We start from the raw sequence: 14,429 nt of genomic DNA on the forward strand, positions 1-14,429 counted from the left end.
ACAGAGTAGTGGCACGTTGGGTAAAAGGCTTCAACGAAGGTTTGCAAACTGTGGCAGACATGCATCGGGTATGTCGTCCTATTGTCTCTGAAGAAGTAGTGCATGCTGTTGCCACGTTAGTAGACAAGATCAATGCCATTCGATTCATGAGCTTGCCCATGTAACCGGATTAGCACATACGACTGTGCTTCACATCCTGAAGAAACGCCTGGGCATGCAAAAATTTGCATCACAATGGGTTCTGCATGACTTGATGTAAATGCAGAAATGGATACATTATGACGCTGCTCAGACGCACTTGGAGTGCAATGAGTGCGAGGGAAAGGCTTTCTTACGCCATATCATAACATTGGATGAGACATGGGCCACATTGTACGAGCCAAAATTGAAACGCCAATCCAATGAATGGCGTCATTACGGGTCGGCGCCAAAGTCGAAAGTGCGTCAGAGCCCCAGTGTGGTGAAAGTTATGGTGATTGTTGTGTAGGACTGTGGTGGCATTATCCTAACGCTTTACATTCCTCCGCAGCAGACCGTCAGTGCACAGTATTACTGTTCGTTTTTGGAGCATCACCTGTGACCACCTTTGTGAAAGAAGCGGCGACACTTTCTGCGCAACCCACCCATTGTTTTGCATGACAATGCACGGGTGCATACAGCGCAAGCTGTGGCTGTTCTGTTCAGTCGATGGGACTGGGAAGTAGTGTACCATCCACCATACTCCCTGGACTTAGTCCTTGTTACTTTGATTTGATTCCGAAGATGAAGGAACCACTTGGTGGCATTTGCTTTAGAACTGTTCCAGAGATTCGACAGGCAGTAGACCACTCCATTCGCACCATCAACAGAACAGCCTCTGCTAACAGTATACTACGCCTTCCACATCGCTGGCAACGGGTTCTACACTACGCTTGTGACTACATTGAAGGACAGTAACAGGTGCAAACATGTAACTCTTTTTTATCGGTTGTGAATAAATAGTTGCCACTATTTAAATTTCAACCCTCGTATTTGTACAATCTGGTGAGTGACTGTGTAAATGGCATTCTTCAGTCGGCAAATTTTGTGAGCTGCCAATGTGGCCACGCTGAGAAGAATGCAGCATCCCAAAACGAAGTGTTGATTAAACACAATGCAGTGTGAAATCAAGGTAGTGTTCGAGGAATTCCGTAGTCGAGAATGGGCTGACCTTGTAGACACACTCTCCCCTGACGATGGCGGCACCTGGCAGATAGTAAAACGGTTCCTGTGCCGCAGACAGAAAATCCCTCTACCCCAAGTAGTCCAGGAATACATATGTGGGTCTGACGCAAAGACAGACATCCTGGCCAGCTCCTTCACAGTAGACTTCAGGCCAATGGAGGACGTCGTCGACTCTGACTACGTCCACCGTGTCGCTGTGGAACTGCCCACCTTCCTGGTGGCTGGGGCTGATGATGACGTCATTGAACCTATAACCAACGAGGAAGTAGGCACATATATTAAAATGCTCGTTCCTAAGAGAGTGGGAGGTGACGATAACATGCTGCTATTCCTTCTACTGCCAGGGATCTACCACCCCTTAGCGGACATTTTTAACTCGGTTGTGTGCTCAGGAATCTACCCTTCGACGTGGAAACATGCAGAAATGGTAGAAGTCTCAAAAACAAAGACAGACCCACGACTGGCTGAGAACTACCGAACTATCAGCTTGCTCCCGTCTCTCTCTAAAGTCTTAAAGAGACTATATGCCAGGCACCTGATGTGTCACATAACAGAGGAAAACCAGCTACAGGATTAACAGTTCGGATTTCGTCCCAGCCACTCCACCACCCACCAGCTCTTACAACTAGTGGAGGAAGCCATGAGAGCCCTGGAGACCTGAGAGCACCTTGGGACAGTACTGCTCGACATGTCTAAGGCCTTCAACTCCATGTGGCACACCGGCTCATGTACAAATTGTTTGTACTCGGGGTCCCGAAGGCACATGTGGTCCTGGTCAGATCCTGTCTCATAGGGAGGACCTTTCATGTCAGGAGGACCTTTCATGTCATCAACCAGGCAGCTGATACATGTAGGTGTGCCGCAGGGGTCAGTCCTTGGCCATGCGCTGTACTCCCTGTACACAGCTGACACTCTGAGATTGGTGTCCATGTCGTTGACACTATATGCCGACAACACTGTGTTGCATACCTGGAGTATGAATGCAACAACAATGCACCATCGGCTCCAGTCAGGGTGCGAGGCATTAGGAGCCTGGTCAACAAAATGGCGTTCAAAATTTAATGCCACAAAAAGCCAGGCATGGTATTTACAAGGAGGATGCTGCCCCCAGACTTGACACCTGTCACCATTATGTGATGCCCCATCCCATGGAGCAAGACAGGGAAGTACCTTGGGGTAACCCAAGACTTGAGATTAACCAAGCTTCCGCATGTCAGGCACATTAGGGGTAGGACATTGGGGCACCTTCGTGCATTGTACCCACTCCTCAACCCAGAATCAATTATGCTTTTGCACCACAGCATCACGCTGTATCTGGTAGTGGTCAGACCACTGCTGGAGTATGTGGTCGTGGTGTGAGGCAACGCTGCCCCAACCCATATCAAAATGCTCCAGTGGGCACAAATCCATGCTATCAAGCTTGCCCTACGCCTTCCACGCAAATACCCAACACATTTATTCCATGAGGATACAGGCATTTCTCTGTTGCACAATCACATCTGCCAGTCTGCCAGGGCCTTTTATGCCAAGTCAGAACTATCAGCTGATTAGGGATTTAGGGCATCCAGTCCACCATAGGCCAACAAGATGGCGTGATCTGTTGAGGGAGTGAAAATTACACCCACCAGCCAGAGGACATACCCATACCACATAACATCACAAGCCGATCCATAAAGCCAGGAATAAAAAAGGACCTAAAAGAAAATTAACTGCAGGAACAGCAACCCAGCTTAGACTGTACCCCACCAGGGGCAAGGTAATGCCTGTAAGTACAAGTTGTCGTACTCAACTGTAGTATCCATTAAATTATGTTACTCACGACAGAATATGACTTTATTGTGTGCAAACTGCATGTAAATGACTGACTAGTGTGAAAGATTCTAAATCAAACAAATTTAAGATTTATGCTAATTTCTGGAAATATGAATTTAACAGTGAATGGACACACTCAAATTAAATTGTCAGAAAGAAAAGCAGAACAGTTAAGCAGGATTCCCCAAGTTAATTGCGCTAAAACATAAACAGGTATACTATTACAATCCAACCTTACAATTTTTCTGCATTTTATGGACTAATGCGTAAAGGAAAGTGAAAACGAGCACAAAAACTCGGATGCCTCGCCTGGCACGGGGCTACCAGAGAATAGATAACTAAAGGCACAAGTAGAAATCATCGTGTAATATTTTGAACTATTTCTAAATACATGAGTACTGTGCACCTTCAACTACTTGGCATTCAGCCTCTTTCAAGCTTCTCCACTCATAATGATTTTAAATTTTGTGTATGCAATTTTGTCTTGTTTACAAGGTTGTCCTGCATATTTTCTAATGTAGTCAACTGAACTTTCATTTGATTGTTACTTTGATGGTTTCCTGTTTGGAAAGAACCACCACCCACTGACAGTTCTGTATTGTTCCATTGAGAAAATGGTGTTTCATTGCATTCAACAGTACTGCAGATAAGTTGGGTATTGTTTCTATTGTCTAAACATGAGTCACTTACTGGTGCCATTTTCCTGCAATAACTTTTTGAGGTCATCTGTTCAGTGCCTATCTTACCTCATAAATTGAAGCTATTTGTGTCGTATTTCAAAGGGATGTGCCAAATAATATTCAGATAAATTTTATTGTTTCTTTAGTATGTGTTAGTATAAACATACTGAGAGGTAAGAAACTACACATTTTGCACAAGCTCTGTTCAGTGCATCCATTAAGGGTTTATGGACTTAGACAAAATTTTAATTTTAATGAAGTCTTTCTGTACATCACTTTGCTCCATCTTGGTATGTTTACATTATTTACAGTTTTATCAGCAGTAATGCTAACAACTCTTGTGCAAATAAGAAATTTATTAATGCTCCGGAGACATTACTGTCACTGATTTCTAGTTGATTATTAGTCATTTTTAAATGGGTTACTGGATACTACTGAATTTGAGGCAGTCAAAGTAGAGTTGACATTACTGTGATTAAATACACTTGTGTAATGAAGATTTATTTATTTATTTATTTATTTATTTTTTCTTATGGCAGATCCACTCGTTTCAGGAAGTGAGTTAATGACATATCCTGGGGACATTTTAGACTTTTCTGATATGTGCCAGAGTTCAGAGGAAGAATGGATTTTACCTGGATCACCACCAGACTTTCACTTCAATAGTGGGTCACCTTCAGCCAACACAACTACAGATCTAGCAACGCCTAGTCCGCAGAGTCTGAACACCCCTAAAATATGTCAATGAATTTTACTTTCTGCTTGTAAAATTTGTCTGCCTGGTATTATTTATAGATTGTGATCTTAGCTGCTATACATTTAACAAATATTGTTTTATATGTAAACATACACACAAATGTAAAAGCATCTGGAATAAGCGATTATATTCAGCCAGCTACAATGTTTACTGGAACAGCTGAGTGTTCTAGGACTGTTATTGAAACTGTGTTACTTCTGTGCTTTTAAATGTGCATTTAATGTTGTAATCTAGTTTTGGTATTGGATACGGTCATAGAAAGTGTAAATAAAAATAATTGTATAAAAAGAAACTCATACTTCTGGAAGTAATGGAGCTACTACTTGCACATATGTATTTATGAAAGCTGTTGTATGACAATAGCATGTACAATTACATGGGTGAAAACGTGGATGTTTTTGTATAATACATATCTTGTTCATGCGCTTTCACTAAAATGAAATTTTGTACACACATTACTTTTTTATTTTCATAAAATTCTAATTGGCACAAACTTTGAGCATTAATTTCTTCAGTATATTGTTATCCTTCCTTAGAGAATTAAGTGAAAGTAATTCAAAGTTTCTAGACTTCTTCTTGTAATGGAGACTTACAATGTAGCAAAAATCATTCATCATACTATGTGTGAGTGTGAAGTAAACAGTATTCTTTTGTGTTTCATTGGCCCAGACTGTTAACTTTCCAAAAAATATGAGGTACATTAGGCTTCATTTAGTCGTCTCTTCTGTGTTTCATTTTTAAATGACTGAAGTCTTGTTCAGAAAAGTCATGAGCAAGGTATGTCATCGTTTCATTCTTCTTACAAGTGACAGTATCAAGCTGTAGTACTTGTTATTAACAGGTTCTTAGAAGCTGCTTATATGAATAATGGGGTCATATGAAATAAGAATACATTGTTATTTGTTAAATATTAAGTAATCTAATCTCCTTATTGTACCTAAATATATGTAATATAATTTCCTGGATTTGTTTAATATATTTGTAAAAGTATTTACTATGTGTTGGGGGGGGGGGGGGGGAGAGGAAGTGGTGAGGTCTGTGTGTGTGTGTGTGTGTGTGTCTATATATGTGTGTGTGAGTGTGTGTGTGTGTGTGTGTGTGTGTGTGTGTGTGTGTGTTTGTTTTGCTGCGGCTGGTATGACAGACAGTTTACTGAACACTTGAGAGCAACAAAGTAAGATACACTAAGAAACTAACATAGTTTCTTTCAGTTTTGTTCTGCATATTGATGAGTTTCATGCATTATGTAGCAAGGTTATGCAACATGATGTGCTGTGTCAACGTTTATGTAGAACTGCATTGGCAGTTAATTTCCCCTCATTACATGGAATCTGCTAAAACATTTTGTTTTTATAATTTGTAACAAAAGTAATTTTGAATCATGGTATAAATATGTTTCACAGATTTCATTTAGGACTCGCTTCGTAGTTCATTTAAGTAACAACAAATAAGACCTTAACTTATAAGCTTTGAATGTCTCAGGATCTGAACATACATTGATATACTGTATAAAATCAGCTGTATAGGGACTAAACATTCATACTGTTAACCTATGTCTATAAATAACGTATCTTCCTTTTTTTTCCATACTGCTCAGTAAAACAAAAAGCACGAAAGCTAACCAACCCCTCAGATTAATGACAAGTGGCACATGAACAACTTGAATAGGTCAGAAAACTGCATAAGCTTTTGATCCTTTGCCCTTCTTATCTCTCTCTCTCTCTCTCTCTCTCTCTCTCTCTCTCTCTCTCTCTCTCTCTCTCACACACACACACACACACACACACACACACACACACACACAGATCACATCACACTTTGAAGCTCACATGGCTGCAGAGTTGTAAATTTGTGTTTCTCTATGTTTGAACTAGTGTGTGAAGAGCACATTGTTATTAGAAACAGTACAAAAGCTTGTCGTGTTTTCCTCCAGTTAATAAGAGTGTGTGGGCCACTTTCCATTCATCTTTAGGTTAGTGGTTGCCTTTCCTCCTTTTTTTTTCCTGGAATTTTCAGATTTATAATTTGCTGTTAATATTTGCAAAGCGCCAAAAAAGTAAATTTTATTCTAGCTGCTTAGTGATTATTGCTTGAAAGTCTGTTGATAACATAATACTTAATTTGATGTTTCAATTGCGACTTAAATCTTATCCATTACGATAGGAATGACCATGACTGTTGTAATTCAGATGAATATAAGTAAGGATTCTGCATTCAGGCACAAAAAAGTTAATTTAAATTATTCTCTAGCATCCTTAAGTGTTGTCCTTTTTTACAAAATTATGTCATACCATGTTCTATTTTTGGAGCTGTTTGGTGTTGCTACACTGGTAATAAATGCCTCTATCCATTACATTAATCTATTTTATCATCATCCATACATACATAAATTTGTTCATATGTTTTTCTCAACATTTAAAATTCAGTGTCACATGTAGTCCTGTAGATTTTTTTTCTTACATTTTAATAAGAGAGAGCAGTTGAATTATTTTTCATTAATTCTAAATAAACTGAGGCAGTATGATGTTACTGTTACTCAAAATAGCTCCGCACAGATAAACTCTACTTGGGAACGTGGTTTGGTCATATCAGGAACACCCTCATGATCATGAGCTAACAAATCCCATTGTTGTGACACGCCATAGCATCCACAGTAAAGACTTTTTCACGTGGAATGAGGGGGGGGGGGGGGGGGAGACCATCGCAACAAACATTTGCCTTATTCTTCAAGGAAATTGCAGTGTGCAGCCATCTTAATTTTGGCTCTTATGATGTTCCATGCTGCAGCTTAAGCATGAAAGGCATATACATCAGATCTTTCCGGATGAATATCCCTCTTACATTTGCAGTGTGACTTTCAGTAGTAGTTCTCCTCTTCTTTTATAATAAAAGAGCTCCACACTTTTTTGGTGGACATGGCTGTTTCTTGTTTGTAATGGCTTGTTAGCTGATGGGTTTACTTAACTAAATCATGAGACACTGCACACTGAGAAAGTAAAAGTTAAGGAGAAAGTGAAAGTGATAGCTTTACCACCACATTCTGTATACTTTTTGATCTTGTCCCTTGCTATAAGTTGTCCGGAAACTGTTAACGCACAACAACATCACAAAACGATGAAAACAATTTTCTTGTTGTTATGTCATTTGTTGTAATTAAACCCAAAATATCAATACATTTTCTGTAGAAGAATTTGCGACTTATAGGAAGAATAGTTTTCAGATGCACTGTATTAAGCTCTTGTCAATCCCTCCTCTCTTTGTCTTCTTCATGCATTCATGTTGAAGGTTGTGCAGAGTTCTACATTCTGTTGCAGAAGCCTTTGACAAGTTTTCAATAGGCATAACTCATGAAATTGGGATACTGCAAAAATAAATTAAAAGGTTGCTATGTCAATGACTTCTATAAATTATCTGAATATTTAAACAGAGAGAATGAAGACCAGTTACTACTTATAGAGTAATATAGTAAAAATAGCTTCTTGTATTTATAGTAAGTGTCCCTGCATTCACATAAATATACACTATCCAATAGTCAATAAAATGGTGGATGTTATATCTGGAAATCAGCAGCGTTTGTTCACTGTCCTTTTTTTCCCCAAATGAGGTATACATCCTGTGTGTATTTTAAATGTAAATAACAATATAAGGAAAAAAAGAGATTACTACTCACTGTAAAGAAGACAAGTTGTAGATAGGCACAATGAAAAGATAGTTACGCACTTAGCTTTTGGTCAAAGCCTTCTCAAGAAAAGAAACACACAAATTCATTCACACAAGTGAGCACACCTCATGCATACATAACTGCCATCTCCGGCAGCTCGGACCAGAATAATTTATGGTGAAGCACTGTACAAGGTGTGTCCAAAAAGAGTCATGAAATATATTTGTTTGCTGTGTCGCTATTTATCACAGCAAGCTTGGACCAGTTGGGTTACAGTGCACCAAACCTCAGTCTGCATCAGCAGAGTTGAATAAGTGTACCTCTGTTTCGCGGCTTTGTCACAATGCATGATGGTTGATTCAGTTGAACAACATGGGCATCACATTTTGCACAAAGCTTCATAAAAAGCCTTCTCAGACTCACACAATGTTAAAGCAAGCCTATAGGGAGTCTGCGATGAGTTACAAGCAAGTTACAAGGTGGGTGAAGGAGTTTAAGGATGGCTAGGAAGGGATGAGTGATGACCCTTGCACTGGAAGACCATTGACAAGCAGAAACGAAGACAATGTTAATCGTGTGCATGAATTGTTGAATTCTGACTGCTGAGTGAGTGTTCACTTTTTAGCTGACACACTGAACATTTCAAAAAAGTTCCATGTTTAACATTGTTGCACATGGGGGAGGTGTGTGCCAAGCTGGTTCCAAAAATTTTGTCTGACAAGCAAAAGGCCAATTGAGTGTTGATTGTGACTGAACTGTTGGAAAGTATGGACACTGAACTGGATTATTTGGATAGCTTTGTTACTGGTGAGGAGACAAGGACTTGCACATATGAGCTGGAAATAAAACACGAAAGATCGGAATAGCACACCTTAGAAAACCCGAGAAGGCAAGAATGAGCAAATCTTAGGTGAAAACTATGCTGATTGTCTTCTTCAACAGCAAGGGTGTGGAGCACAGAGTTTGTACCCCAAGGCCATACCATTAATGCTCTTTGCTACGTCATTGTCCTGGAAAGATTAAGAAAAAAGGTCCTCCTAGCCACATGTCTCTGCATGTACGCGAGTATCTGGCCAAGCATAACTTGGCAATGCTGCTGCAGCCATCCCTACAATATGGCTTCTTCCTGTTCCCCGGGACTAAAACCGCACTCAAAGTACGCCATTTTGAGAGCACTGAGTACATCCAAAAGGCTGTGACAACGATCTTAAATGAGGTTCCGGTTGAAGCCTTCCTGGTGGCTTACCAATCATGAGTGAAGTGCTAGAAAAAAATGTGTATATACTAACGGTAACTACTTTGAAGAATTTTAATTTTTGGACGTAACCTTATATATTAGGTGCTTCTCTCTATTAATGTATTTAAAATTGTACATGAAGCCTAAAATGTCATCCCTTCTAATGCAATCTGTGGAATGTCTATGAACAAATAAATAGTTTTCAAAGATAAAATCGTAGTGTTCTTAGAATTCGTAAATTACATGCACAGGTATAGTCGTACCATGAATGTACTACATTTACTGCTAATCTGCAAAGCACAAAAATGTGTATTCTTAAATGCTTTAGGAATGTGATTTGTAGTATTAAATGTTGTCAGAGCATTGTTGCATTAATTCTTACTAAACTGCCGAGCTTTTGACAATGTCCACCATCGTCTTTACCAGGAAACTGACGTCAAAGAAGTGTCGTGGTTAGGACACAACCCAGGAGGGGTGTGGGGAGGGGAGGTGGAGGGCAGAGAAATTGGCCATTCATAGGTCAGGCTCAGAGGACAACTCACATTAGCAGCTCCGGATGTTGACATCAATGGAACTGGTGCCAAAGAATTTCAGAGACGGTTCCTGGCAGCCTGATTAACTTGCGGTTGCCATGTACCACGATGTTTAAACTGTAACATTCAGCGTCGCCAAAGTTCAAGACACAAGCCCACACTGGATAGTGGTCGGCAGTGATGAATGCCCTCACGAATCAATGTAGACTGGGCAGCCCCTGACCAGAGCTTGAACAAGCAGCAGTGGAAGGCATCAAGTCTGCATGTGGTCGCCAGCCCAGGCGGTTGCCTGCAGCTACTGAAGACAAAGTCCTCACAAGGTGACTAGATGCTTCATTTAGCACTGCAGCAGTCTTTGCAGCAGCTTATGAAGATAGTGGTGGTTGGCATCATGTCCACACTCATACGGTCATCTACAGGTTGGCAAGGATCTGTGAATGAGTACCTGATTTGGGAGGGAGTATTTATAGGAAGTCAGCTGACCAGTACTTCTCCAACAGCAGCACCCCCACTGCGGAAGAGACAACAGGCTATAGCAGACAGGTGTCAGCATTGGGTTCAGCTTTCCTCGTTTAGCTAGCTTCTGCAAGAGCCTAGCCGGAGCTGTACTATTGCCTAACGTCACCATTCAGAGGCGTAGACAAACTTTTCCCACTTCATCAACCCCTGAATAACCACTCTTTTGTTCTGAATACGCCTTCTTGTCAAATGGTGTCAGGGCTTCAGCCTGATGCTCACTTCCCTGTACATGATGTTATTTTGCTGAGCTTTGCAGTAATAGTTCATCACACCTGACAGATTCGTCATGCAACAGACACACACACAATGCATCTATTTTACATGCACAAGTTTAATGGAGAGAACTAGATATATGGGACTGATGACCAAGCAGTTCGGTCCCTTTCTCTCTCCTTTTAAAACAACAACAACAACAACTAGATATATGAGTAGGGAATGCTTTTAATATTATTGTTCACAATACCTAAAATCACATGAGTTCTGTGTAAGGAGATAGAATGTCTCTTTTGAAGCCATTCGAATTGATATCCAATTACCTTTTCCTATTTTGACAACTTGTTTGGAAGATTAGATTCTCCTCTGTATGGATTTTGTGTAGCACCTTATTCTACCAGGCAGTGACGTTACACGGGGGACCTTCTTTTTTAGATTTGTTCTGATATTCATACATGACTTCCACAGTTTTATCGCTACTGTAAACTATTCATATGATGTATCTATAGGTCAGTTTGATAAAATAATGTTAACATTCTAATCTAAATATACAAGGTGTATTTGAAACGAATGGAGAAAATGAGAGGGCTGATAGAGTGGGTCATAACAAGCATATTTCACTTAGCACTGGGCATTGTTGAACAGCATTGCATACCACCAAGAGGATAGACTTAAGACATGCCAAGTAAGCTGTTGTGGTATCAGGTCTGCAGGGTAACGTTTTCAATGTATTTGTGGCCCCAAGGTAAATGAGAAGTCGGAGTGAAGTTTTATAACCTTTGTTTGAAGACGGTTGCAAAAAGTGCTTGAGATTACGCCCTCCTGCTTGAATATGTGCCGTGCAATGACACTGGAGTGACTGTTGCACCCTTTCAAACACTCCTGGCAATGTAAAAATTATAGGGGAGACTGCTATAATACACACTATGCTATCTTCATCAGTATCAATGGGTGTTTCATATACAACAGATCAGGTGGCCCCAGAAGAAAAAATCAATAGGCATCAAGTTGGGGTGGAAATGTGCAGGCCCTGTAGCTGGCCCACTGCACGTTATCCATTACTCGCCAAAAGTTTCATCCAAATGCATTCTAATTGCATCTGCGAATTACTTAGGAGCACCATCACGTTGGTATCACATTCGTTGTTGCATGTTGAGTGGAACATGTTCCAAAACCTCTGGCAGAGTTCTCATACAAAGATTAAGTATCTGGTTACGTTCTTTCACTGGAGGGACATGATGGACTGACCAAATTATCGCCTACCAACCTGGCGCAAATGTTGAGTGCAAAGCGATCTTGGTAACCACAAACAAAGTGTGCAGATTTTATACGCCCACACATTTTGATTGTGGCTGTTGAACATACAAGCCTGTTGAGAGTGTGTTTTCCAGTGCTAAGGGATGTGGACATGGGTTCTTATGTGAAATATGCTTTTTATGACCCACTCCACCAGCCCCCACATTTTCTACATTCATTTCAGATACATCCTATATACTTTCAAGGGGTTTATTTCCTGACTTACCTATAATGCACTGACATTGTGTACCCCCTTTGGCTGCAACATCTCTGGAAGTTTCATAATTTAACATGAAAGCTGCAGTCGTCATAACATTCTTGTGATCCACCCACAAGCAAATCTACTAGAGGTGACTAGATCTAATGTATTTATAGCATGTGTACAACACCCATGGATAACTTGCTATTGCCAGACATGCATTAAACCAGTTGAATACAAATAAGAGTATTTAGTTGTGAAAGCAACACAAAATCTAGAGTATCGATCAATGGAAATTGTAAAGTGGTTGAACGAGTCATTTTTACATTGTTGACATTTAGAAAGCATCAGGGGAAGTGTCCAAGCCAGACTATTTTATTCCATCTGTGCTTCCAATCCATACTATTTTATTTCATCTGTAGAGAATAGTGGAGGTTCTGTGATGGTTTGGATGATCATGTCATGGTTTCTAGTGGGCTCTGATAGCACACCACTCAACATGTGTCTGATGACCACAAAGGTGAATCAACAAATCGTACATGTCTTTCGCATTTGATTAGAATATTATTGAAACAAAAGTTAAAAATGTTGTACTTTCCTGTAATACTGGGGTTGTTAGAGATGGGGCACTAGTTCGGAATGATTCAAGGATGGGGAAGGAAATTGGCCTTGTCCTTTGAAAAAAAAAACTGCATTGGTATTTGCGTGGAGTGATTCAGGGAAATGTCAAAACACCTACACCAAGATGGTTTTTGGATGCGGATATGAACTGTCGGGAGTCCTTTGTGCTAACTGTTCGTCAGACTAGAGGTCAGGAGCGGAGGGCGTTGTAAAATGAAAAGTAATGAAGTGGAATGGACCCAGTTTATTCCTGTAACGATGATACATTGGTGCCTACGTAGGGCTGAGCAGCCCCAAGAGGAGTCGCCGTCTGCTCGTCAGAGAGGCAGAGGCTAGAGGAGCGACTACTCGGGGCCGAGGTCTGAAGCTAAGAGAGCGCGGAGCTGTTTCCAAGCCGCCCTCGCCTCCCGGCCGCGTCCCCACGTGATCACACGATTAGTCTCTGATTGGAAGATTGATTCCGCCAACGTGCCATGCTAGTAGCGTACCCCCGTCAGCGCAACCAACCCGTGGGACTTGAGTCTGACCGAGGAGCACATGGCAGGAATGTGCCGACCATGGTCTTCCGGCCAGCACCTTCCACCACAGTATGCCCATGCCAGCTACGGCCAAACATTATGCATGGAAAATTTATTTAATAAAATTTTGTTGGCAATGATCCCTCTTGGGGGGTCTCCTCCCTGCACATCGTTTCCCCTTCCAAAGAAGGCTCTCTGGATGAAAATGAATGAGCTTATTCTAATTGATTATTCCATTTAAAAAATATATGATCATTATGAAGGGTCCCAGAAATTAACATCCATAACATAGTGATATCAATATGTGCAAAAGTTACAAAGTGGCCTGAAGGAAGGCTCTTGAATAACAAACTTGTGAAGTTGGTGCGACGGCAGTGGGGCGACGCCATGCTGTGAGTGTGTCAGCGGTATCAGTGGTGGTGGGTACCCAGGCGATGATGAGGGGCACCGGAGCACAGCACACTGAAACACTCCACCCTCGTGGGGTTGAGAGAATGCGCCCAGGCCTAACAGTCACAAGGGGGTTTTCCCCGTAATATTACTTTGAGTTCTTAAATCTAGGATTACAATGGTAATTGCCCAAGTGGGTGAATGAGAACATTACAAAATGACAACAATTTAAAGAGAAAACAAAATGACTTACATGAGGGTTAAGACTCGACAGTTAAATTGTGATTCCATAGACTTTACATAGAAATACAAATCCATTAAAAAATTAGTTCATTGACCTGACACCTAGACTACAACTTAATTCTAAGGGGGGGGGGGGGGGGGGTGTCATGTCTGATTGCATGCACCAAGGTTGGCAGGTAGTTTCAGGTGTGATATTCACCTTCAGGTTGGGGGGGGGGGGGGGTGGTACTACTTCTCGGAAGGAAGTGAAACATTTGCAAAATCCTCTTTTACAGAGTATCCAGGATACTATAATCAGAATCATTACAATGATGATTACCGAACCAGCGCTGGGTAATACAACAGTGGTTAATCACTTTGTTTGGTGCCAATCAGCAATATGTGAGGCCACTCGGTCAAGAGCAACTTGGTTATGTTCCTGGGTAAGGAGATGATTGATCAATTGGAGTAGATCTGAATCATTGGTATTCGGTACATTCTTTAGCTTCTCATGGTGATGGAGTTTAAAAGAGAGTTCAGGAAGGTATAAGGTAAATGTGGGAATGGT

At 41.0% G+C, this 14,429-nt stretch overlaps 1 protein-coding gene across 5 annotated transcripts in view; it reads left to right on the forward strand.

Annotated features, from left to right (window-relative positions):
• LOC124787874 (heat shock factor protein) overlaps window positions 1–5,432 on the forward strand; it is a 191,550-nt gene extending 186,118 nt beyond the window's left edge. For 2 of the 5 annotated variants that reach the window (XM_047254844.1, XM_047254847.1), the window contains exon 11: window positions 4,250–5,432. In XM_047254844.1, the coding sequence (XP_047110800.1) occupies window positions 4,250–4,443 (194 nt within the window). In that variant the 3' untranslated portion in view covers window positions 4,444–5,432. Of the gene's footprint in view, window positions 1–4,234 lie in introns of all 5 variants that reach the window. The other 3 variants (XM_047254846.1, XM_047254842.1, XM_047254843.1) reach the window with 2 other exon arrangements.
• Window positions 5,433–14,429: the final 8,997 nt, after the last annotated feature.

This window comes from Schistocerca piceifrons, chromosome 3, assembly GCF_021461385.2.
Source record: "Schistocerca piceifrons isolate TAMUIC-IGC-003096 chromosome 3, iqSchPice1.1, whole genome shotgun sequence".
Taxonomy (NCBI): Eukaryota; Metazoa; Arthropoda; class Insecta; order Orthoptera; family Acrididae; genus Schistocerca; species Schistocerca piceifrons.